At 40.9% G+C, this 26,764-nt stretch overlaps 1 protein-coding gene across 1 annotated transcript in view; it reads right to left on the bottom strand.

Moving 5' to 3' along the window:
* Positions 1–741: 741 nt before the first annotated feature.
* cacng3 (calcium voltage-gated channel auxiliary subunit gamma 3) overlaps positions 742–26,764 on the bottom strand; it is a 65,635-nt gene continuing 39,612 nt past the window's right edge. The window contains exons 3-4 of the mRNA XM_004071908.4: positions 8,522–8,662; positions 742–5,276 (exon numbers count right to left, since the gene is read on the bottom strand). Of these exons, the coding sequence (XP_004071956.1) occupies positions 4,771–5,276; positions 8,522–8,662 (647 nt within the window). The 3' untranslated portion in view covers positions 742–4,770. The remainder of the gene's footprint in view (positions 5,277–8,521; positions 8,663–26,764) is intronic.

The raw sequence follows: 26,764 nt of genomic DNA, 5'->3' as shown, positions 1-26,764 counted from the left end.
ATTTAATGTGATGAATGTTTGAATATCAACAGGCTGCTTTTTTATTTTGTTAAAATAATTGCCTTTTACATTTATAGAAATTAGACATTTTTGTTCTAGATTGGGAGCCGGTTTAGCTCGTGCTGGTTTGCGGCGCCTTCCGTCCGTGAAACCAGGGATCGACTCCGGGCTGCTCCCTGTTCCCTTCTCTACCTCTGCCGGTTCCAAGCCCGGTTTGAGAAGGTTGCGTCAGGAAGGGCATCCGGCGTAAAAAAAAACATTGCCAAATCTACCATGCGACTCGTTCGCTGTGGCGACCCCTGATGGGAGAAGCTGAAAGTGGAAGAAGAGACATTTTTGTTCTAGAATAGGACATTTTAAATAAATTCCCAATTGTTATTTGAAATGTAAACATGTTTTACTGTTAAAAGGACAAACACAACTTTTTTTTACAATTTAGAAAAAGTTTTTAGCAAAAGAAAATTACTGGGCAGTTGGCAATATTTTGGGGAAAAAAACAAACCTTTTTTTTCTGTTGTGGTTCCAACCAATGGATTCTCATTTTTAAAATAAAATTCCTAAAAAGTCACTGTTTTTTATGTCGAAATAAACCAACTTAGTTGGTTGTTTTTCATTCAAACTAAAGAATTAAGAAAAATTATTGTTGATTTATTTTTTTGACTAGTTATTTTTTTCGTGTTTTTCACTGCAGTTTTTTTTCTTAGAGGTTTACTGGTTATCACAAAACAGGCAGACAGCTAGTTCCAATGGCAGAATGTTTATTAGCTCAGCTTAAAGTCCACAAAGCCAAATCAGGGTCTGGCAGCAGGGGTCAATTATGAGCATGGGAGCATCAGAGACAGGACTGGTGTAGTCAATATCCAGGCGAGATTCGGGGCAGGTGGCAGGCAAACACAGTCAGAGACAAAATAGGGTCAGGAAATCAGAAGATCAGGTCTGGTTAGTGATGGGTCTGGCAACACCGATGCGTCGGCTCACGTGTCAAGCTCATAAAGTGAAACCCCGTGTGAGTGCGCGTATCACTTCGGGGGAAGTCACATGACCAAAACAGCCACTGTGTCGGTGTGTCACAGATGAGCCAAACAAAGAAGCGCATCTACCAGCAGTGTTGCCAGATTATGCGGTTTTCCACCCAATTGAGTGGGTTTGATTTTTATTTTGATGAGAAAATTTGTTTTGGGAGGTTTTCGCGTCAATTTAGTGGGTTTTATCCCGTTTTATTATGAGTCTCTAAGCTATCTTTTATTTTGAAAAATTAACGGCTCTTCTTGGCTACATTACTGTCACTTGGTTGCTAAATTAGTCCAGCGGTGAGTTTAACAGTGTAGGGGGAAAAAGAAAATGTTTTATGCCTCGGAAGCGCGCCCAGCTCCCAGCTGTCCAACGATTCTCGCGCTCGTGCGCCCCGTTTTCCCCACCACCTTTGTTTGACGTTTCATTTTACTGAGTCTTTCCCAAAGGTGTGGAATGTGGTGTTTTTATTGAGGTTTCTGGAATTGTTTAATAGTTTTAATAGTGTTTTTGGCTTTTTGTTTCTCCTATTCCTCTCGGTTTCCCGCTTAATCTAGCAGAAAACAATTCCATTTCAATCTGACTCTTATTTGAAATTAATCATTTTATGTTTTGCAGGTTCAACGTCGCATTCTTTCAGCAGAACTGTCAAACTTAAAAGCACCTCTTCAATGCTGGGGCATTATAGAGCAAGACATGGGAATGAGGAAGTACATTGACAAATATTGTGTTTAGATGAAATGTAATAAGTATATCAGCAGAGGTTCTTAACTTGGTGTGCTGAAATGATGCCCCATCACTAGTTCTGGATATAACACTCAGTAATCCAGGCAGTTGCACAAACAGTACTTTGCACAGAGTGAGGCTCATCGCAGTGCATAAGTATACTGTGAGTGATTGCAAATGAAAGTCAGGTGTGTGGCATCCAGAAACTGTGTCCTGGGGTTGCTGGGTGATGTAGTGTGTTTAGAACTCTGGAGATGGTTCCCGCCATTGACTGCATTCTGACTTCTGAAACTTGTGTTGGTGGATGTTAAATTATTTCAGTTCAAATTTGAAAAAATATTTGATGATTATTGATCTGCTAAGGTTCACTTTTTCAATTTTTACAATTAAAACTTTTCATCTTTTGCTCATAATATTGCAATTTATAATCTTTTATTATACTTAACGAAAAAATTAAATGGAAAATTTTCAAATAAGTCAGAGTTCATCAGTATTTCTTAATTTAGCTTTAAAGTTTGCAGAGCCCTGCTTCATATACTTGTGCACACTTATATGCACGATAGCCAGTTTTGGTAAAAAAGAAAAAAAACAAAAAAAGTAATTTTTGCCTTTTTTTAAATATAATCTTTAATTGTGCATCTTCTAATTTTCAAAATTTTACATAGCGGTGAAATAAAATTTGAAAATCCTGTGAAAGTTGTAGCAGTTATGTAATGACATATTTATCTCACTGCTCTGTATGACTACTGAAGGAAACTATTCTACATTTTCCGCACCATTTAATAGTACATTTTCCAGTGTACCACACAAAAAATGCACGTTGCCAAGATTATTGCAGGAATTCTCTGCACCTGCATAGAACACCTTAAGAAATAGATGCTGCGACATGAGCCAATCAAATAGGAGCCTAACTATCTGAGTGTCACCTTCTGTTCAGGCTCATGCTCTGCATGTGTGTTAATATTTCTGCAGAGACAGTATAGATGATAGGTGGAGCAAATGCTTTGAATGTTGTTAATGTATTTTTCCACTCCACTTTCCACTTATCTTTCAACTGTGTGACAAGGTCAAACGGATAGTTGCAGAGATGTGCTCTTAGACTGGAGTGAGCATTTTTGTCCATTTTATTTCTGCAGCCTAACGTTTGACAGTCATTCTGACAAGCAAAGACAACTTTGTATTAAATTCATCTAAAACATAATCATCAAGAGGTAGTGGGCAAACAGGAATAGTCCACCTTCTAGATTTTGTTGAGTGTATTTTCTTTTTTTGGCACCACCTTTCACAGTACAGTATTCACAGGTAAGCGGTCTCTCCTCCGTACCCTAAACCATCATCACAGCTTAGCGGTCACTTCTCCATACCCTAAACCTTCAGGAAACCTTGGTCTTGAAGTGACACCAATGGAAGACAGGACCTAAATCTGGCTGGTTATCCAATGGGGGGTGGGGTGGAAGGATGAGCGAAGGTGTGGGGGTGGGTGCAGGATGAGATGAAGCCACAGACGTGGAAGGCGAAAGGTGATTCGTGAAAGCTGAAAGCTATATAGATCATCCTCTCAAGTTTCAGATAAAAAGTAACAGAATCTGGAAAAAGAGACCCCCCCCCCCAGTTTTAAGGAAGCACCAATGCATCAGACATTACTGCCTCAAAGTGATTGATCAGTTTTGCCTTGTCTCATGTTAAGTCAGAACCTCCACCAGGTCAAGTCTAAAGCGGGATACACATCAGCCGTTTGACACGAGAACAAGAACGCACTGTGTACACGCTGGAAAAGCCTTATTATTCTTTTTCTACTGTTTGCAACCACATGTCAGCCACTTATAACTGAAAGAGGCTCGGAGCGATATGTTAAAGTGGTGTAAATCTTTCAATGGAAACAGTTCAGGTCATTGCTTGCGTCTTTGCAATGGTGGATATGGATTACCAATATTTTAGAAGAATGACCTCTTTATTTGAGAAAAAAACAACAACAACACAGATATCGTCAGCCTCGTTGGTGTGTCTGCGTTCACCAGGTAAACCAAATCCATACCTCACCACCAAATCTAAATCCCTGATTGGTCAAAGTTTGACCTTTTGATCTGGTTTAACTTTCATTGGCCAAGCGTTTTGTACACTGAGCCTGAAAACAGTCATTATAATGTGCGTAGCTATGCATAAACAGGAGACTATTGAGCCTGAAATGCTCGTTTAAGCATGTTTACATATACTTTTCATTGGAAGTTGGCGTTGGATTGCGTGTTGCAGAGGGCGATGTGAGCCTAGCTTGAGGTTTGACAGGTGGAGGTAAAATCTTATAAGGAATGAGCTTCATTTTCAGTTCAGAGATGAAAATCAGCATGAAAGCCAACTATATATACAACAAATATTGGAAAAATGATAACTAGTGCCCCAAACTTGATAAATTCCTCACCATAGTGGCTCCTAACCTATGTTAAGGTGGTTAACTTCCTCACTTTTAAAAAGTATTGTAATCAGAGAGTCAGCATGAAGATCTAAGGCTGTTACCTTCATTGATCAAACTCTGCTGCTAGCAAAAAAAAGTCAATAGTAGAGAAGTCAAAAGACCACAAATCACACAAAATATGCCGTCTCTCTTGTCTTCTCCTCACATTTTTTCTTTTTTTTTCTTTTTTAGAAGAAGTTGACCCAACGACAAACCACTCACAATATGCTCTTTTTAAATTTATTTTTTTGGTTAGTCTTTTTGCTCCTTATGAAAAAGTCATAAATATTAATTTTTACACCTAATGTGCCATCTTACATAGGGAGTTACGGCTACAGCTACAGTAATATGTGATAGTGGAGTTGGGAACAACTTCTCCTTCAAAGCAAAGCCTGCAACACACACTTAAACTCACACAGGGCTCAGGATTCACAGTTCAAAGGCTAAAAGTTCACAGTTGTGGTTTGTCAGACGTCTTCCCGCACCCCATAACCCTGCCCCAATTTTTAATTGCATCCCCACAGATTTTTCCTTCATCTTCATCTTTGCTACTCTAACTGGGTGATATCTACAGCCAGAACCTCTCAGACGGGTGTGGTCCTCCGGTTGGGGTCCTTGTTGTAGTCTTTGGCAAGTGTGCTGCTCTGAAGGAACTCCCGCTCAGAGTTGAGCAGCCCTCCCATGCACGCTTTGGTGCCTGCGTTACCAGCTTCCCGTGGGTTCAGCGTGTACATTGGCATCTCCGAGGCAGCCGGCCCCGTGTAGCCCCCTTTGCCCAGTGGTGACACATCTCGGCTGGGGGCCTCAGAGGAGCGGAAACTGGAGCGGCGCCGGAAGCGGTAGCGATAGGAAGGAATGCGGCTAAAGGCAGACTTCTTGATGAGCTCAGTACGGGACTTGGCCCGCAGTTTGCGGTGCTTCTCTATGAACATGTGCACAGCCAGAACGCCCACCATTTCTGCCATAATGAATGAGAGGGCCCCAAAGTAGAAAGACCAGCCATAGGAGTAGGACTTCTTACTGTCACTTTGACCTGGATCCCCGGAATTTGCTGAGATGTAGACAATAATTCCAATAATGTTGCTAAGGCCTAGAAAAGAGAAGCAGAAAACAAATCAAACAGAAAACTCCCATACGTGGTTCATAGGAAGTTAATTTTTCTGAATGTTTTCTTTTTTGCACACTATTTTGAAGACTTCAAGAAAGTTTTCAAATGTATTTGACTGCATTTAATCCCTATTTCCCAGTTTGTCTCAAGTCAACAACTACAGCAGCTGAACAGCATTGTCAACCAGATTGATGCTGCTTGTTCCATATTGTTGGTGTAGAACAGGGGTCGGGAACCTTTTTGGCCAAGAGAGCCATAAACGCCACATATTTTTAAATGTAATTTCGAAAGAGCCATACAATAATGTTGTGTCCCTTTCCCACACTGAGGCACGGAGACTTAACCTCTTTTAAGGTTCTTTATTCTGGTGACTGCAGACCGCAACAAACGCCGTACAATTAATTCAGCAACTCCTGAATCTCTCCCGCCGAGACGAGAGAGCTTCTCCCAACTTTATATTCTCTCACTGCCGCATCAGCCCTCCTATTTCCTTATTCGGCCCATAGCTGAACCCCATTGGTCCAAACTCCCTAACAACAGGCTGAGCGACAGAACTGATGGCCAATCAGATCTCTGCTTGATGCGTTCCATGAACTCCAGAACTTTTAACGCGGCTTAGTCACCCAGTCCAAGTCAGACCGCGACAATATGTTTAAAACTAAATATACAAGTGAATGTGTGCATTTGATGTAATTTCAACATTTTTAAAGTACAATAAGTCTGGGGATTCTTTTTAATAACATCATTATGCTGTTGTTAATAAATGATGAGTATTTCTCGTGGTAGTTTTGCTGATGGTCTAGTCTGGTTGATACGTGGTGAGTTTCTGCTTTACGCAGGTGTTGAGACTTTAAACGTGATCTTAGGTCGGAATGTTCTTTAGATGTGAGACAGACATGGAACCAAACACACACTCACACGCTGCAGTGAGTGACGGACAGCGGGTTTTTTACTATCCCTGCGCGATTCACCTGTTGCCTGTCCCCCCACCCCCACCCTCTGCTTTCTTCCTCACACATCCCGTCCCCGAAACTGCGCGCTCTTCCTCAAAGACGGGAGCGCGCAGTTTTAGGCACGGCAATTCACAGGTTTCCGGCTGGTACAAACTCTGTGAAATAATAGATAATAGTAAACTGATAGTTTTCTCTCCAAGCACCGCTACTACTCCGCGCCTCTGGCATCGCATCGCGCCCGGGAAGGACTGGTCTAATGAAAAAAAAAAAAAAAGTATAATTAAGGATTTGTCTGCAAGCCACATGTGGCCATCAAAAGAGCCATATATGGCTCGCGAGCCATAGGTTCCCGACCCCTGGTGTAGAATAAGGAGTTATGCAGGGTGGTAGAATTCACACACAAAAAAACGTTTTCAAAACAAATTAGTGTCTGATTATTGAGGCAAACAATTACCAATTTGGTCACATCTCAGTTATTAGCAATTATAATAATATAATGTTGGTAACCTTCGTGTCAGCATTCATGAGATTTATTATGCACGAGCACTAAGCCTCACTGTCTTTACTAGTCAATTTACTGCATTTTTATTGAAGAATTCATTATTTTATCCTTGTGCTATCTTATGCAGTCCAGATGACCCCACCCTCACATTGACGTGTTATCCTGAACATGACAAAGGTGGATAAAGTTGAAGAGGATTTCATGTAACCCATGGACACCAGTGAAGATCACAAATCATTGAAGAAAAAAGGTTCATCACACTATCTTGTGGGGTCCAGATGACCCCACTCCCAATGTTAAAGTACCTTGAATAGGACAAGGGTTATTACGGAGCCCGTGTCCTGACATTAAAAAATTAAAACATATCTCGTTTCCAAAGATTATTATCTTGTTCACACAAATTAATATCTTGTTCGCACGAAATACTATTCTGTTCCCACAAGATGATATTGCGTTCCCTCAAATGATTAACTCATGCAAACGAAATAATTAATTTGTGCGAACGCAATTATTATTCACGTCATAAGTAATTCATAAAAACGGATATGGTCTCCGCAAAAGCCGCTTTCAGCGGTAACTTCGATCATTCTTGCTTTTATTTTTACCCCTATTGAATGCTCACAGAAACACGGAAGCAGCGGCAAAAAGCAAGATGCAGCAAGATGGACGGAGAGTGTACCAGGATGTGAATGACGTGATTACCGATGCTTTTTGCTTTTTAAAATAAATAAATCTGATCTCTAAACATCCTCCATGTCTTCAATGCAATGTAATAAGACACACACAGACAGAAATGTGAAGGTATCTGCTGTAAATCTATGACGTAAATAACAGGATGAATGATCAGCTAGTTAGTTAGCATGTTGCCTACTAGCCTTCGAATATAAAATGACTGCTAAAGAGTATGTTAATAAAAGACAAGTCCTGAATATTATTATTCCTATTCAACCCTGCTGGCTGTGTCTACCGGCCAGTCAGCTGCCTGAATGCCGGCATGACAAGCAAAAGAGCTCCGAGGAGGAGCTATAGGAGCTATGTCCGGTGAATCGTATGGCAAAGCAGCAAGCCTAGGTATCATAAATCTTATGATATTTTCTTATAGTCTTTGAGACAATAATAAATTTATCATTCTTGTTTTTCTTTTTCCTTTCTTGAATGAATGTGGGTCACAGAGACACGGAAGTTACCGCTGAAAGCGGCTTTTGCGGCCGAACGGAGACCATATCCGTTTTTATGAATGACTTATGACGTGAATAATTATTGCGTTTGCACGAATTAAATATTTCTTTCGCACGAGTTAATCATTTTGAGGGAACGCAATATTAGCTTGTGGGAACGGAATATAATCTTGTGGGAAGGAAATAGTATTTTGTGCGAACAAGATATTAATTTGTGGGAACAAGATATCAATCTGCAGGGAACAAGATATATTTTAACTTTTTAATGTCAGGAAACAGGCTTCGTAGGTTATTGAGTTCCTATTCCAAAATGTTTTCAACCAGACTACAAATAGATCTAAAACACATTGTGTGCTCATAAACGTTAAATTAAATCCTGACAATCAGACATATCTTAGTATGTTTTCTTTCTGAAAGTAAATTATTTTGTTTTCTTAAATACACTAAATATATGACATTAAAGCAAAACGATCGCTCGCAAAAGAAAACATGGGGAAATATCGTCCAACAAATGACTTTTTGATGCAAAAGAGAGACAACAGTGCTGTTCCTTGACTCAAGAGAGAAGAGAATTAACTCAAAGCAATGACTAACCTGCAGATACAAAGAAGATTCCTGCACTAAGGATGACATTGTGTCTGCTCCTGTAAAACTCACTGGCAGCCACACAGAGCCCCCCCAGAAAGAGCAGGCCCACACTCATGATGGGAAAGATGCTGGAGGCACGCACCGCACCTAGTTTAGGAGGAAAAAAAAGCAGAAAAAGTGCATTTTCAATCCACATTTTAAGTGTTGTTTTGCTTCTCAGTTCAAGCAACATGTCAGTTTTTAGGAAATTTTTGGAAGCAGCTGACATTTTTCCTTAAACAATATTTTAACTCTTTATCTCCAAATTTAAATTCTAAAAAGAGAAACTAAAAGTGAAAGGATTAGTTCACATTAACACACAGATGATATGTCCTGGCCTGGGTGGGCACTGTGGCACTGATGGCCAGCTGACTCCTGGTATGAAGAGTTTCCTAACATACTTTTTCTTTACAGCAGAACCAAGCTTTAAGTCTCTTTTACAAGTTACTTTTATTAGAAGTATTCATTGTGTGAAGGGTTATTGTATGTAAGTGTTAACGGATGGGGGGGGGGGGGGGGGGGTAAAGTGTTGATTGTTTTATTTGAATTTCTCTCTGTTCTTGTTTTCAATTGTAAAGCACTTCGAGCTGCGTAAAGTATGACAAACGCTTTTTGATTTAAAAACGTTAGATTTATTTTGATTTAACAAGCTTCTCTTTCTGCAAGTCCAGGCTGGAAAATGTGTTTTTGTCCTTTATCTCCACTTTTCGATTTTGTTATGGTCTGCCGCAGTCTTGAACTGCAAGGGCCATATTTTTTACACAATCCTTCTTTCTTATTACGCCTTTTGGTGGAGGGGCTCGCGCAGCTACAACCTACTTCCGGTGGCTAACCTGACTCCCGGATATTAAATGAAGCTGCTTTAACCATAGGCTATAGCAGGCAAATACAATATGCTAATGTCATCAGCCGTTTTATTCAAGCTTACGTGCGCTTTTTATCAACGTGGCACAACAAAAAGGCGCTTCGAACGTGCAGTTTTTATGCGCTAGAACGTTGTTTTGGACGTATGGTTGTATGCAATAAAATGCTTTTCAAACCAGGCTGGGGACAACACAAGCCGGCTTCATTGGCATGCTACTTTTGAAACATGCGTAAAGAGTGCAGTTTTTGATGGACCTTGTTAAAGGTCCTTGTAGCAAATGGTTTCATCTGTTTATTTATTTATTTTTTTAACTTGTCCTGTCCAACAGCTGGACAGGCAGATGAGAACTGAGGGCCTCTTGTGTTGGACATATTTTACTTTAACAATAGGGGTTATTAATCTTCAGACAAACCAAAGGTATGTCTGAATAAACCGCTTTTGTAATTGAGGCCAAACTTTATTAATTTCAATCATGTTTGAAAATCTTTGGTGTTGGACCGGACGGAAAAGGAAAGAAGGGAAGAAGAGAGAGGGATGTTAGAGGGGGGGGTAAGACCATGAAGCAGCATTGAGCAGCAGGTTTACTGGTTGTTTATCGTTATGGTACAGTTCAAATGTAGTACAAAAAGGGCGGGGCCTGTCCACACACTCACTCAAATGTTATCAACACACCTGCTGGCTGAAAAAATGCCCACATGTCAACATGTACACAAAACCGATAGTGTTCACACACGCATACTTATGCCTTTAAACCAACTAGTGTGAAATATTTCATTCATTCAATCATGCAAACTATTAATGCAAAGGTGAGCTAACACCTGTGCTCAGGTGAGTGTTTATGTTTTCCTAAAATGGACGGTGGAATGTGAAAAGAAGGAAGGAGAGTGCCCAGCCATCCCCACCCCAAGACCCCCGCCGCAGCAGCAGCGGCAGCCGGAACCCCCCAACGCCACACGGCAGCAGGCAGGGAACAACCGCCCCCCGGGTGACCAAATCTGCCACCCAGGCCAGGGGCAGCAGGACCGCCGCGAGGCCCCCAGAGCCAGAGAGCAGGGAGGCACGGGGGGTGAGAGAGCGCCGCCCCAGCCCAACCAGGAGAGCGGCCCCCCCCGCCGTGGCGGGAGAGCCCAATGCAGGGCCCCACCCGAGAAGGGCGCCAACAGCCCCAGACGAGCAGCCCATCACCACCCAGGAGTTCTGGGCATCCCCCCGCCCCAACCCCAGGTACGAGCCAGGACCCCCCAAGGAAGACCCGCTCCGCACTCCAGGCAGCCACCCACCCGGCCCACGGTTGGTCCAGGGAGGAGCAAGGCAGGGGCCAGCCGCCCCCGCCCAGGAGGGGAGCACCCCGGGGAAAAAGGGGCCCACCAGGGGTGTTGTAAACTTGGCCCGACCAGGCTCAGCCACAGTTGGAGGCTTCATCTGTTTATAAGCTTGACAGCTTTCCTACGTGCATAATTTCAAACATTTGATTGAAAGGGCAAATACATTTTATTTCATATTGGTACATTTTATTTGTAATTTCAAGTTTTGGCAAATGCTATTTTGATTTACTACTGAAAGCTAGTAAATTGTTTATTTTTGATTAAGTTGCATCTTATAATATTATTACAGTTAAAGGTTGTGACATCACCACATTGAAATAAAATGAAATGAATGAATGAAATGTGCAAAGGAAAAAAAGTCAATTGCTCGAGGGGAGAACAAAGTGTAAAAAAAGAAAAAAAAAAGAAATGAAATGCTGTAAATACACTGCCTATAAATGAATATGCATGGCGTCACTATTGAAAGTATGTGTGATTGGGTAACATGGCAATGGGGAGGAGACCAAAAAAAGTTTTGAATGGAGCTGAATGAGAGGAGCTGGAGAAGAGATAAGGGGCGTTCTGGCGACAAACGCGGAAAGTCTACAGCAGCATCAGTTGTATATCTCTTTCATCACCTGCCTAATTTTGGAATGATAGTGGGAGACACATCGCTTGCTTCCTTCGGCCTGTCAGAACAGTTTCAGCAAGGACAGGATTTCCCAGAGGTTGTTCAGGACGCGAGGAGCGCACCTAAGGACACGTCATCGTCATAAAGCCTGGTAGCGGTTAGACCGACCCTAATTCTTTTTCTTTCTTGGTATATATTTTTGAAAGTCATGGTACTATGTGAAGATTGGGACTTCCTTTAATTTTTGCTGGATTTTAATTTTTTGGAACGGAATCCTATTTTTGTGGACATCAGCGGACTGTAAATATTATTGACTGCGGGACTCGGATTTTGGGAAAATGGGAAATTTTACGAGGTTGAATAATATGTTGTATTGCATTCTGACCAATAGAAAGGTTTTTTTCTTTTTCTTTCTCAAAGGTGAAATTCTGTTTTTTTCAGTTAAATAATACTAAGAGCATTCTGCTTCACCTGCAGGGATCGACTGTTGTGTGGTATTTTCTTGCATGAATGTTTTCTTTTGTTGTTTGGTTTTTGACATGGTGAGTAACGTCCTTTGGTAATGTAACAATTCAATTTTTTTTGAGCGTTACAAGGTAACATAGACGTTGCATGTAATTTAATTGTCTGGCTGTTAGATATCAAGGGCAGACATTTAGCCAACTGTTTTAGTGACAAGTTAATTTAATTAATCAACATTTAGTATGACTGAAAAAAGACTGATCCATGTTCAACCTGAGCCCAGTGCCGACTTTCAGATCAATTCTGATGAAGAACAAGTTACATATCCTGAAGCCCAACACCAACTTTTTTCTTAATTACGGAGAAGCAAAGAGGTCAAAACTCTTGCAGAGAAGAGCATTAATAGGTTTCAGCAGAAGTTCAACTACATTTTTTTAAAAATGGAAAACACATGCAAAAATCATCTAAGCAGTTACTGTCAAAATCAGAACCCTGAACTAAAGAACTGCTAAATAATGCTGCAGGCCTTTCTGCAGATGTTCAGCAAGCATACAATGACACGCCAGCTCACAGCTCCTGATCAAGAAACACGTCCCAAAGTGGATTTTTGTGTGGAGATCTCTAAGTTTATTGTATCCAAAGCAGGAAGTTACATGGAAGGAAAGGCCACAGATGAGGACCAAGAATGGCCAGATATAGGATCTCTCTTTAAGTCAACTATAAGTATGTCGCGCACCTCTTAACATTCCAGCAAATCATCTGTAAAACACCAAGAAGCACTGGCAAACGCAGCCGCAAACCAAGCTGTTTTAAGGGTTTAGGTAGGAATGAGAAATTGAACAAATAGAAATTGAAAGACTTGAAGTTGAAGTTAGGAAAAGAGCAGCAGAGCAAGAAGCCTTAGTCAGAAGATTTCATTTAGAAAAAGAAGCAGAAGAACTTAAACTGAGAATGCAAAGAGAAGAAGGTGGAACCAATCTTATAGCTAAACAAGAGCAAGAATATATAGCTGTCACGGTGCCTGTCAGTTCACCTCCCCCTCACACAGCTCTCCTGCTCTACTGATTGAAACCAGCTGACCTTCATCTCCTCATCACCCTGGCAGCCTTCATAAGGGAGCTTCTCACCAGTATCCAGCGCCAGTCCGTTATACTCACTCCGGTGGTTATGCCTGGCCTTTTAGTCTTTGCTCTAGTTACCAAGTTCATGTTACTTCCCTCGTCTTGTACTCACCTTCAGGTTTCATCCATTGGTCACGCTGGTTCCTCGCTCCACGCAGATTACGCCGTCCTCGGCGTCCACGCCCCGCCGTATGGAGTTATTTCAGTCTCAATAATCAGAAATGCACACAACCGGTTTTACAAATACACACGCTCCGATTCACAAATGTCATTTTATGCAAACGTGAAAAATAAATTCGGAAATACACACCCTGTGTTTCACAAACACACACATTGTGTTTCACAAATGCACACTAAATGTTTTACAAATGCACAATAAGTGTTTCTCACAAATGTGCACACTGTTTTTCACAAAAACATTTTAGAAATTCACAATAAATGTATCAGAAATGCACAGTAAGTGCTTCACAAACGTGATTTTTAGGTACACATGTGATGTGAACTCACAGATCATTCGAATTGCAGAATGTGCATTCAAAATCCCGTTCTCGTTTGTGAATCTCCCCGTGTGTGTGAGAGATTTTTCTACGGTGAATATTGAGACTCATCTGACGGAGCGGGTCGACTAATCTCACCATTGGCTAGTGAATCTGTCAATCAAACTCATCGGCAAAGCAGGCGGGTTCGCTTTTAGCCAATCGAATGGCCCCTTACACTTTCTCTACGCTTTCTGCAGGTGGCAAAAGCCCCGCCCATATTTGATTCTGTACCAGTCGGTCGTTAGCGTGTTAGCCTTAGCATGGCTTGTCGGTTTATTTGCCTTCGGTTGTCAAAAATTACTGGCTTGTGCAACTATTCAGTGGACCTGGGAGCAAGGCAACAGTGGTTGAATGCAGTTGACAGAATCCATCCAACTCCGTACTGGTCATGAGATTTACAATCGACGTTTCACTCGGGATTGTTTGTACGTTATTCTCTTAGCTTTCATGCTAGCCTCATTTCAACACTCAGACACGGTTCCCTTCGGTCTTGATCATCTGAAGGTGGAGGAGAAAAATCTTTAACTTCTACAGTATGTTCTGTGGAGAAACTGGCATCACTTTGCTCCGTACCACGCAGTGGGACTACATTACCTCAAGTTCATCTCACTGTCAATCACAGATACCCAACACACCTCCCCTGCTCAGCCCGAAGTCACTTTGCTGGACCTTAATTTTATTTTTTTAATAACTCAAATGTCAATGATTTTATATTGTAACCATATACATATACACCTCTTGGCCAGGTCACCCTTGCAAAAAAGATCCTCATCTTTCTGGGTTTTATAACTGGTTAAATACTACACAACAAAAGATGGTCATAGAACAACAAAGTGCAAACATTCACCCTTTATTGCAGAGTAAAATTCAGTGAAAACATGGACAGATTAAAACATCAAAATTTAAGCAAATGTGGGATCTCTACTGATTTGAATTTTATTTAAACTGGAACTAATTTTCATAACTTCCTTACATACAATGAAGTCCCTTGAACAATACAGCAGTATTGATTTGAACTTTGTCTTCCTCCCCTCAGTCTCTCTTCTTCTGTATGTAATTATGTCGCCTAAATTAAGTTCTAAACAAACGGGACAGTAAAGATGTAGGTCCACTCCCAAACGGTCTGAATTCCACAATGGATTGATGTCGTCTTGCAGTTCCAACATTTGTGGACCCAAAAGAGGACTGTCCCATACCGGGACATTGATCCCAGGATGAGGTTCAGCCATGGATCCACTCTCCTCCCATTCAATCTCTGGAACCAGCATACCCTGACAAAAAAAAAAAAAAGATACTGTTTATGAACAGCACTGTTTTTTTTAATGTTTTAGATTATGTAGGAACAGAGACCCACTAATAATGACTTATATTGTTTCTAGCAGGCAGACCTCATATCTCCATAACTGTTTTTAATTTGCAAATAAGTGACTCTTAAAGTAGTGACATTAGTACAGCTGATGGCTCATAATGCCATGCATTGTGATGCATTTTGAACTTGCAGATGTGCTATTCTTCCTACTTGATTTAAAAAACCACACAATTTAGGGAAATAGTTTGCACCACACAACAATACTTTTCATTCATTTTTGATGAAAATTCCTTGTAGTCATTGTGATTTCATCATACTGTTCTTGATACTTTCCACTTTAGTCGAACTGCACGCAAATCAGTTGTCCAGTACAGTGAGATTAAATAAAGCAGGGTTTTTCAACCAGTGTGTGTGCCGCGGCACACTAGTGTGCCGTGGGAGATGGTCAAGTGTGCCGTGGGGAATTGCCCTACTTCACTGATCTAAAAACATTTCCCACCTCCAGGAAATCAGCTCTTTGTTCATCCAAACAGGCACTGATAAAACACTGAGTAGTTAGGAATATGAAAGATCTTAAAATGACTTTTTCTTTGTGTTTATTTAATTCTATAAAATACATTTTGATAAGGTTGACAGTACCGTGATTTAGCTGCAGCTATAACCTTGTAAGGAACAGTCCCGCCCCTTTAACTGTCTCCGCCAATCATTCTTGAAGGCTTAATCACATGTCATCAGTCTGACCAATCAGAAGTGGTTAAAGTCTTCACTTCCTTGTTCTTAATTCTGCTGATAAAGTCGCTCAGTTATAATTCCGGTGTCAGATTCCAGTGTCAGACCGTGGAACAAGTGAACAAAGGTTGAAAAACACTGAAATAAAGCATTTACCCGGGGATCAGAAACAGGGTTCTGGGTCAAGCCCAACTGCCACAGCTGATTTGGTGTCATGCTTTGCTCCGTCCTGATTGGATCGGTGTCCCACGCGTCACTAAAGACATCCAAACTGGCCTGAATGCGTGGTAGGAAAATATAGTGGCAGCAGAACACGTGATGTTACTGATATTGAGCAAGTCTTGGTCCTCAGGAGAGTGCAGGATGTTGTAATATAAACCAGTAACAGTCATGAAGACATCACACCAGAGGGGCTCAATCCTGTATTTGGAAAAAAGCAAAAAGAAATATTATATTGTCAGATTTATTTTTAATACATCATTCACTTTTATGTATATATTAAAGCGTCTAAAACTAGGTTCAACTCACCGTTGATTGTGTGTACACTTTTGCTGCAATGAAGCTGTTTGTGTCAGTTCTACGTTCTGTGAGCATTAACTCGGCTATGCCCGCATGTTCTCCTCCGTGATCTCCTCTCACCCTGACAATAAAATGAAAATCATGTCTCAAACACATAATTACAAATGCATCGCCAATATGGTACACATCAATTTAAAATGTAATGTTCTTATGTATGATGCCAATAAGTAGAATTTCTAGGTTAGATAAATTGCAGGAGTGGGTTACATGTATCACTGGGGGAAAAAAATCGAGGCGTGAGAGACTGTTGAGGGGAGGTAAAATGTTATTCATGAGGGGAAAGAGTTTTAGAGTTGCCTTTGTTTTCAGAGGAGTCTAAAAAAAGTTATTTTATTTTTGTACAAATAACCAAGTACTTATACTGCCTGATATGTGAATGAAAGATTTCTTTATGAATAACATGAATACCTCAGAGGTAAGCCATAAACGTTCACAAGCGTCACTGAAGAAGGCCAAGTCTGCACAGTTGTTGTCTGCCATCTTCAGGTGCAGGATCTATGGAATACAAGTACAAATACTTTCAACTGACAGATATTTACAGGGGCAAAAATGCTAAATTCCCAATTGACAGGTAAAACAGTAATACAATAGGATGATAAAATATGAAATAGAATAGAATAGAAAGGTATTTAGGATGTCACGCTTCAGCAATTCCTAGAGAATAAATAAAAACACGACAAACATGGATTAGTTCATTTAGCTGTCTGAGATTAAATTACATAATTTTCAAATATTAGAAAGGGGAATTTTTAAAAACACTCTTGCTATGATAACTTGAGCTTGTAGTAAAGAACAGCTTTAAAAAAATCAGAGACAAGACTCTGATCACAGGAAGCCTGTGTGTAATACTTACAGTAACTTCTACTCTAATCACTGTTGACAGCAGATTTCTCCCGTCCGCCCTTTCTGTGACTACTTATCGACTACAAAACAGCCTAAAAACATAATGTTCGGGATTCTTGTCATTTCGTCATTGGAAGTAAAGATACGGGGAATTTAGTGGCTGTCACTCTGACACAATCTCACAGGGCTTTTCAGCACAATACGGGTTCTAACGTTAGAAACTTAATGAGGCTTCTTTCATTCAACAGTGGATTCATGTATGTTATATTTAAAAAATGCCGTTTTCATGAATGTCATATGAATTAACTTTGTTGCACATATCCACCCCGTCTTAAAGTCTGGGTTGTGAAAAGACTGTGTCTAACTTTAACCCGGATGGATCGTGTTTACATAAAGGCAGCACACGGAACAGCTAACTTACTAGCTAGTTAGCATAGCATCAGTTTTTAAACAAATCCCCGTCTCCAAATCAATACTTTTTATTAAACTTTCTGTGCTGCTGTAAATCCGGCATGTTTTTCCCCAGTTCCTTATGAATCATGTCAAGAACCTACAGATTGGCTGTATATCTAGCTTGAACCGACGCGCTAGCTTAAACTTCCCTCACACTCACAGGGCAGGCAGACACAATTTGAGTCGAAAGCCGGCTAGTTTCGAGGCCCCTGGTTGGCTGTAGTTACTCGTGTTGTGTGAAGAGCTGGTATGCCAAGTGTAAAACTTGACAAAACCATCATAAGTCCTCCCCCGCTTTCATAAAAAATATGACCGAACAGGCTAAGCTAAGCTAATTTTGCGGTGGGGGTACTCTGCAAACGACTCGGCTGAAATGTTCATAAAGCATTCACACATGTCACTTGGCTAAGGAGACCGCTTCAACTTAGTATTCAATAACATTACAGGACGTACAACGAGGGAATAATAATCAATTAAGTGCATTACTTACGGGCTGAGACTGATCCCGTTCGGAAGACCTCTCCGCCATGTTTGCCGCCCGCGTCCTCCCAACTGCTGTGCTGAACAGCTCCCTCCCTCGTCAGTTGAAAGTGAGGAGTGTAAGGGGCCATTCGATTGGCTAAAAGCAAACCCGCCTGCTTTGCCGATGAGTTTGATTGACAGATTCACTAGCCAATGGTGAGATTAGTCGACCCGCTCCGTCAGATGAGTCTCAATATTCACCGTAGAAAAATCTCTCACACACACGGGGAGATTCACAAACGAGAACAGGATTTTGAATGCACATTCTGCAATTCGAATGATCTGTGAGTTCACATCACATGTGTACCTAAAAATCACGTTTGTGAAGCACTTACTGTGCATTTCTGATACATTTATTGTGAATTCCTAAAATGTTTTTGTGAAAAACAGTGTGCACATTTGTGAGAAACACTTATTGTGCATTTGTAAAACATTTAGTGTGCATTTGTGAAACACAATGTGTGTGTTTGTGAAACACAGGGTGTGTATTTCCGAATTTATTTTTCACGTTTGAATAAAATGACATTTGTGAATCGGAGCGTGTGTATTTGTAAAACCGGTTGTGTGCATTTCTGATTATTGAGACTGAAATAACTCCATAGCGCCTCAAGCTGGTCCTGCCGTCCTCAGCGCCCACGCCTCGCTGCCTCTGGTTCCACGGTCCGACGCATCCTCGCGTCTCCTCTCTCTGGCTCAGCTGTCCTCAGCTATACCAGCTCTAAGGACTTCTGGATCACTCCACGAAGGAACTGACTATCACATTCAACTAATAACCTTATTTTACTTTGGTAAAATAAACCATTGTCAAGCACTTCCCTGTAGCGAGTAACTTCCGGGTTTCAGCATCTGGGTCTGCTACATCTACATCATGACAGAACGGACTGGCCATTATCCAGACCCAGCTGACCCGGAAGAACTCCGCTTTGCCGTAAACCAACACGGACTATTTTTAGAACTCCTGTATAGTACCATCTCTCGCGTCACCACCGTTCAAGAAGATCTGCTTTGCCGGCTGAACAGCATTTCCCAAGCCCTGGTTGAGCTAACCAGTCAGCAGCCGGCTAATGCTACTCCTCACCCCCCACCTTCCGGAGCCGGGAGTTCTAATCAGACCACCACCTCAGAAACTCAAGAGAACATTTGTTTACAACCTGAACCATTCCAAGGTGACATTAACTCATGCAGAGGGTTCCTCTTACAATGCCAATTAATTTTTCATCAGGCCCCGCGGTATTACCAAGCTGACCACTGTAAAATTACGCTTATTGTCAATTCCCTCAGGGGTAAAGCACTTCAATGGGCCCAGGCTTATCTGACTGCTAACCCTGTTTTTCAAGTTTCCTACGAATGCTTCATTGGGGAGTTTCGACTGGTTTTTGACCAGTCGAGTAGCGAGTTACTTCCGGGTTTCAGCATCTGGGTCTGCTACGTCTACATCATGACAATAGCCCTGCAAAGATCACTCGAGGAAAGGAAAAGAAAGTTGCAGTACTTAGAAAAGGTGAATGGTCTATGTGCAGCTCAAGCAAGAATGGAACTGTATGACCAAATTAGTGTTACGGAAGAAGAGCACAACACAGACAGTCACACAAGACAAAGCCTTCACACATTTAAGTTTTTCACCATTGCAAAAATATTCTACCTCAAATGTTGCAACCACACCTCCAAATGATGGTACAGCAGAACTTGTAAAAGCGTTAGCAGGTGCACTAAATGCTAGTTGTATACCTGTTTCTGAACCACCAATCTTTAGTGGAGATCCATTAATATATAGTGATCGGAAGCTCTCCTTTCACACATTATTGACCAAAAGAACATTCCAGATAAAGAGAAGATATTTCACCTTCGTAGATATGTAAGCGGCCAGCTAAGAGTGCACTGGATGGATACTTCTTGCACGGAGTTGTCAGCTTATGTTGCTGCATGGAAAGTATTTGATAAAAGATACAGGAACCCATTCACTATTGCAAAGGCCTATAGAGACAAGCTTCATGCGTGGACCAAAATTACATCGAGAGACAGCATTGAACTCAGAGACTATGCCGAATTCCTACGCAGTTGTGAAGAAGCCATGGTCCATATTAAGGCATTGGGATTCTTCAAGGACTGTAATGAGAACAGAAAGATCCTTTCCAAGTCACCAGGTTGGCTCACTGCAAGCTGGAACCGCAAGGTAATTGAAATTGAAGAAGAAACTAGCAAGTTTCCAACTTTTTGCCAGTTTGTCTCATTCCTAACAAGAGAAGCAAAGATTGCTTGTAATCCTGTTATGTCGTTGCAAGTCACAAAACCAAAGGGAGTCCGGCAGTTCAGAAAGATTGAAGACTACAAAACAAAGAAACATTGGCGCTAAAACATTGGCTACAGCAACTTTAACTTGTATGTTTTGCAAGAAACTCAAACATTCCAGAACTGCAGGAGCTTTCTGGAAAAGACTGTTGCAGACAAAGTCAAGTTCATTCAAACAGAAAAGCTGTGTTTTGGTTGCCTTAGGCCCGGCCATTAGTCAAAAGGCTGTTACTACAGAAGCATCTGGAAGAGGTGCAAAAGCTTCCTACTTGCCTACATGAAGATCACAGCAAGGAAGAACACAGACCACCGCAAGACGAGACAAACTCAAGTAATTAAAGGCCAAACCAGAAAAATCCAGCTCAAGCCCAAAAAATGACAACAATAGCTACAACAAACGTCAAGAAGGCAACATAAAAACAGCAGCAATGATTCCTCACAAAGATCACACTCCAAAAAATGAGATGGCAAGGGCTTGGCCACATCATAAACATCAAGCAGAAATTGCTCCTTTGCAGGAATGTGAAGTATGTCTGTTTATTGGGTATAAATGCTCTCAAGCACTACTCCAGAGAGAAATTGTGTCAGGTGAAGAAGATAAACCTTATGCTCAACGTACTGATCTTGGCTGGAGCATCGTTGACCAAAGCAATCCATGCTAGAATTGTGGAGATGACATTGGTGTCAGTCATCGCATTGTCGTGGGGAAGGTTATTCCAGATCCCAAACCTGGGGGGTATTCCAGGAAGCATGTTTAAACTAGCCTGACTTTAATCCTGAACTCTGGCTGAAATCCGCATGAACTTGCTTACTCTGGGTATGTCTGTTCCAGAAGACCGGATATGGGTTGGTGTAATTACGCTCGACTTGATAACCCTGGGTTAACGCACGTGCACAGCAGGTACGTAAAGACATTCTCAATGGATCGCCGATTTCTGGAGTCACCATGAAAACGCGTGGAGAAAAAAAAAGAAACCGCGACACTTGAGACGGAAGTGAGACGGAATCTGAGATTTTAATGACGGCGTATAAAGATTATACGTACATCAAAAAAGTAACACGGCTGCATCATCAAAAAAAAAAGAGTTTCTGCTTGGAGAAAAACAACAGACAAAGTAAACGCACAAGTTTCTGATCTTGTTTCCATTTTCCTTGTGATGCATAATTAAATATACAAATAATTTAGTTTAAAGTATTCAACCTAATTTCTTACGTCTATAAAACTCAATAATTGTTTATACAACTCATATTTACGTATTTATCTAACTAAATGTCACATTTCTCCAATAATCTATTTTCCATCTTAATTACTTATATTTCTTGAACTCTCATATGTCTAGGTTTGAGCCGGCAAATATGCTCATTTTTATAAAAATAAAAAGGATCACGGAGTGCAAAAATTTATTAAAGAATTTTCCATCATTGTCATTATAGTACAAACTGGTAGAGGTGCTATATAAACTCATCATCCTCTCCTTCACTCTCACTCATGGTGCAGAGACGTAAGCATAGTAGGACAAAAGAACTCGGCAAAACACATTAAAACAGCTAAACAACTAAACACATTCTATCAAAAAGCCACACTTAAACCCAAATCCGTCCAGACAGGCAAAGGGAATGATCCCTTGCGGTGCCGATCTAACAGCAGCACCAAAGTTACACCTACTTAATTGAATTAATTTGAATGAAAGGAAAACAACTGTCTGAAAACTACGTGTTATTTTTAAGGTGACCTAACAAAAAAAATTATTTATCTTAACTTAAGCAAATAATTAAGTTAAAGTAAAAAAGTTTATTTTTCCAACATCCATATGTGGTCTTATCACCTTCTCACGGTGGAAAAAGTATTATCTGAGCTTCTTCATACACTAAATGGACACGCCATGCTGCTTCACTTCACTGAAAACAAACTAAGCTTCAACTAAACCTGCTCCGGACCAGGTTATGTTCAGAGCAAGAGTTGCCATGGCAACTTGACCTACCCTGAAACATACCTCTGTTTCTGGAACCGAAAGCTGAGGTTAACAACTTCCTTAGCCTCAAACTTATCGTGGGAGCAAGCATAACCTGCTTCCTGGAATACCCCCCTGGTCTTCAGAGCAATGTCCACTTCATAAACAAAACCAAAGTAATAGATGTTACTTCTTCAGAGATTATTAAAGCACTGGAGTTAGATTTTCCTGAAAGGAAAATTGATGACAATCCTATGTCTCGAGATGATTTCTAGTTTCTCTCAAAACTCAAAGAAAGTAAAATAAATAAATAAAAAAAAAAAAAAAAAAAAAAAACTCAAAGAAAGGCATCCAACAGAATGAAAATGGTCACTATGAAATGCCACTGCCATTTCCTGATGAAAGAACCACGCAACTTGTGAATGTCTGAGAGCCAATAAATACTCTATTATTAACTGTTTTCTGTACAAAATTTACTTATAAAACTCTCATTCAAATAAAATAAAATATGTAAATAAAAAAATCAATAAGTACATAAATCAGTAATACATTTCTGTTTATTCAGTCTTATATATTTACTGTTTTCTGACTTAAACGTCCTTATTAACAAAGTTCTGTTAACGGTGTTGAATTATAACTATTAAACACAAAATAAGACTCCAATTTTACAGTTCTGTAACCTCTATCAATGGGTTCTTCTGAACACGGCTTTTCTTGTCTACTTCTTACTGCTGGACACTTGGCAGCACTTCCTCCTATACAGCTGAGACCCTTAGTGTGGTTGAAGATGCTTGTCAGTAAATCTGGACTGTATTTGGACTTATTGAAATTGAAGGTGGAGAAGTTGAGAGAGTATGTGCTCCCAATTTTGAGTCTGTGTTGAATGTTTTTGTTTTTAAGTTTACTCTTTAAACCACAAATAAGTAAAGGAGAAACAAAATTCAGCAACCATTTTTTGATTTTCTTTCTTATGACTTTTTGCACATTTAAACCGCGGTCACAAGTCATTGTAGAGCAGCCGGTCACCCACTCCTATATTTTCATAGTTGCGCTCAAACTGTGGTTCGTAAAAGAACTGGCGTTGTTCACTGGAGATCAGAACAATTGTTACTGATACCTGAGATAAGACAAAGGCTCCAAAACAGATGGAAATTCATGTTTGAGACAACAAATAGGTGTAGCAAAGATGCACAATAAGCGTGTTTGAGATCACCCAGGTGGACGCAATGCTGCGCAGATCACCTGGTGTGTTACATGTTTTTGCTCCAACATCACCTATCGATCATCACAAAAATATCACAAGAAAGGGGCGGGAGCAAGGCACCAACCTGCGCAAACGCAGCTGGAAATTTAGTACTGCACTGACTGAAAGCTGCCCCGATGACTACAAAACAATGCATAATGGGAAACGTGTCCTGAAGGTTTTTGTAGTTGAGTGATCAATTAAAATCATTTAAAATACTTATTGATAAAAAGAGGCTACATACATTACAAACATTAAAATAAATATAAAAGACATAATAACATAGATCATACTAAGCGGGACAGGCATATTACAACTAAATTGAATGGTAAGGACAACTCCAACTTCCTGTTCTCCTTCAGTCTCGCAGCAGCTCCGCCTTCATCTCAACCCCCCGCCTGCAGCCCCCCTGGTCTCCCCAACGATCCAGGCGTGGCGCTGGTTCATCTCAAACACGTCTATCTTTGCATTTTCCACACGTATTTTTAGTGTGTCTCAGACTAAATCTTGTTTTGATCGCATGTTTTTACTGTTAAAGCCCTGTTAGCTGTCACGCATGTAGGCGTGGGACATTCATTCTCCGCAGCGACCCATCTCCTGGGGGAGCGGTGGGCTGCAGTCACAGCCGCGCTTGGGAACCGCTTGTTTGGGGTTAATACCCTGCCGTGCGTAACCGTAACCGTAACCGTAACCGTAACCTCAACCTCAACCTCAACCTTCCTCCGGGTCTGTGCGACCCAGAAACAAGTTCAGCACGGGCTGCATGTATTTAGAAACTTACGAGCGAATAATTACATTCTAAAAAGGAAAGTAAGAAAGTCCTAAATGTGGGCGGGGAGGGGGCTGTCAGGTTTCCCTAAACATTAAACTTTCATATTAAGGCGGGGGCCACAAAATATCATCTTGGGGGCTGCAAATAGCCCGCTGGCCGCGAGTTTGAGGCCCCTGGCTTAAAGGGTCCGGAGAAGAGATTAAGAACGGGCAAAGCATACTATGGTGACTTCGTTCAGTTTATGGATGACATCATCTCTCGTGGTGATGCAGAAAAGGTCCCCTAAAGAAGAGTTGGGCAACAGTCCTGCATAGTAAATTACACATCACGGGGTACCAGGCAAAATCAGAGTGGTATTTGACTGTTCAGCCAAGTATCAAGACGCATCCCTTAACGACTAACTGTTATCAGGGCCTGACTTGACAAATAGATTGGTGGGCGTTCTCTGTCACTTTTGGAAGGGGTCGATTGCATTCATGTGTGATATCCAGCGAATGTTTCACCAACTCTATGTTAAAGGAGAAGACCAGGACTACCTGCGTTTCTTATGGTGAGAGTAAGAAATCCTGGACACAACACCGTCGGTTTATAGAATGAAAGTCTACTTGTTTGGCACCTTGCACAAGTTTGTCCTTGTACAAGGACAAACTCAGTTCGCCTATTCTGTAACATAATTAAGCAAAAATGCAAAGAAGGGATTGTAGAAGAAGAAGAAGGAAAAGAACTTTAAGTTAAGAAATGTTAAATGAAAATATGTAGAGCCCGAGCAGATCTTGACGTTACGTAGTTTGTCCAAGTGGGGTTACCATAGTGTGACGTCATCATTAGTGTCAGGCGCCGAACAGTTTTTGTACCTACACAGTCATCAAGGCGCAGCTTTAACAGCGGGAGCTGAAACAGAGAGTCTCTCTGGGATGATCTCATTAACTCAAAAATGGAAACATCATTACCATGTTGAACTCTTTAAAATAAATAAACCTGATCTATCAACATTCTCCGTGTCTTCCATGCATTGTAAGTGAGAAAAACACAGAAACCGCTCCATGTAGCATCAGGCTAAAAACATTAGCTGGTAGCTCCTCACACACACGGCCTGATACAACACTGTTTGTCGGTTGGGCTCACAACGCAGTACAAGAGTGAGCCCTGCGTCATCCCCCCTTGAAATGCTGACTGGGTTTGAATTATGCAACACTTTTTTCACTGTGTATGTGAAAATGAAAATGCAGTTCCCTCTTTGCATTTTTTTTAATTATGTCACAGAATGTGCAATGTTAAAGTAGAAAATGAAAAGCATTTTGAAGGATTGATTTTTAATTGTATTTTTGAGTCAATTGATGCATGTAGTTACATTGTGAAAATGAAAAAGCATTTCTATTAATCCATTTTAATTGTCAAATTAGATATTTCTAATTGAATTCTGCTTTACATTTACTAGAGAACATTTGAAAATGAAATGTCAAATGTAATTTTCTTTATCATTTTTATTAAGTGACAGAATGAGTGGTGTTGAAGAAGAAAAAAAAAAAGCGGTTTGGCGGATTGCTTTTCATTTTAATTTTAATTTTGATGTTTTATTTATTTATTTATTCAATTGATATTTGTGTCTCTATGTCAATCCCCCCCCCCCCCCCCCCACACACACACACACACACACTCCAAACTCCCAGGCTTCCTGGTGAAATGTTAGGTGTAAAAATGGATAGTGGTCATGCTCCAGCATGGACTGGTACCGTTGCTAGATTTTTTAAGTCATGAAAAAAAAAACTATGTACAAATGCTAAAGGAACACATGTTTGAGTCCACACCTGACTGTGGCTCAGAACGTGTTTAAGCCTTTTCTGCTGCAGAAAATAACAGACGAATGCAGAGAGAAATGTCCAAAAACCTGACAGTTGGAGAGTCACACTGACATATGTGGAGCAAAGATGACCAGAAAGCCCTCACGTGCTTACATAATGTGATAAGACATCTAAGGCTTGTTTTTTCCAGCAGACAGTCTTTCATGCAGCTGAGTTTTATCTTAAGTTACTCAGCTTTTTACAAATATTAAAAGAAATCAGCTGAAACTGAGTTTGCTTTTATTCACTGAATCATATTTCTGCCTATTCGGTTAGCTGGAGCCCCTCTGCACACAAGACCCGCCCCATGTGTCCAACATCCCTAGGCTGTATGGAATGCCGGTCACTAGGTTTCCTGCTCCCCATTGGCTGGTATGGCTTCCATCATGTGGTCTAACTGGCTGCCTTAGGGGAATGTTACTCTGTGCTTAGTGGAGCAACAACAACACAGGCGAAGTCTGAATCCATTTTCTCTTTTCCTCCATTGTTGTTGTCCCCCTCCTATTACATATTTACTGCTTTTTTACAGAACAAAATCAGAAAGAGCTTCTTTCTTCTGCTTTACAAGTGATTCCAGTATTTGCTGTTTTTGTTCTGGCCCATTTTAGCAAGCCTAAATGTGGTGTGTTTCAGATGAGAACAGGCTTGCAAGGTCAGACTGAATGATCCAGCAAAGGCAGGAGGCCCGGCACCCCACACTCCACCCCATCTTGGCTCATCTTCACTAAAGATAATAATGGTTAACACACAGTGAGG

Source organism: Oryzias latipes, chromosome 8, assembly GCF_002234675.1.
Source record: "Oryzias latipes chromosome 8, ASM223467v1".
Classification (NCBI taxonomy): Eukaryota; Metazoa; Chordata; class Actinopteri; order Beloniformes; family Adrianichthyidae; genus Oryzias; species Oryzias latipes.
The sequence above is the reverse complement of the archived record's forward strand: the minus strand, read 5'-3'. Positions and strand labels throughout refer to the sequence as shown.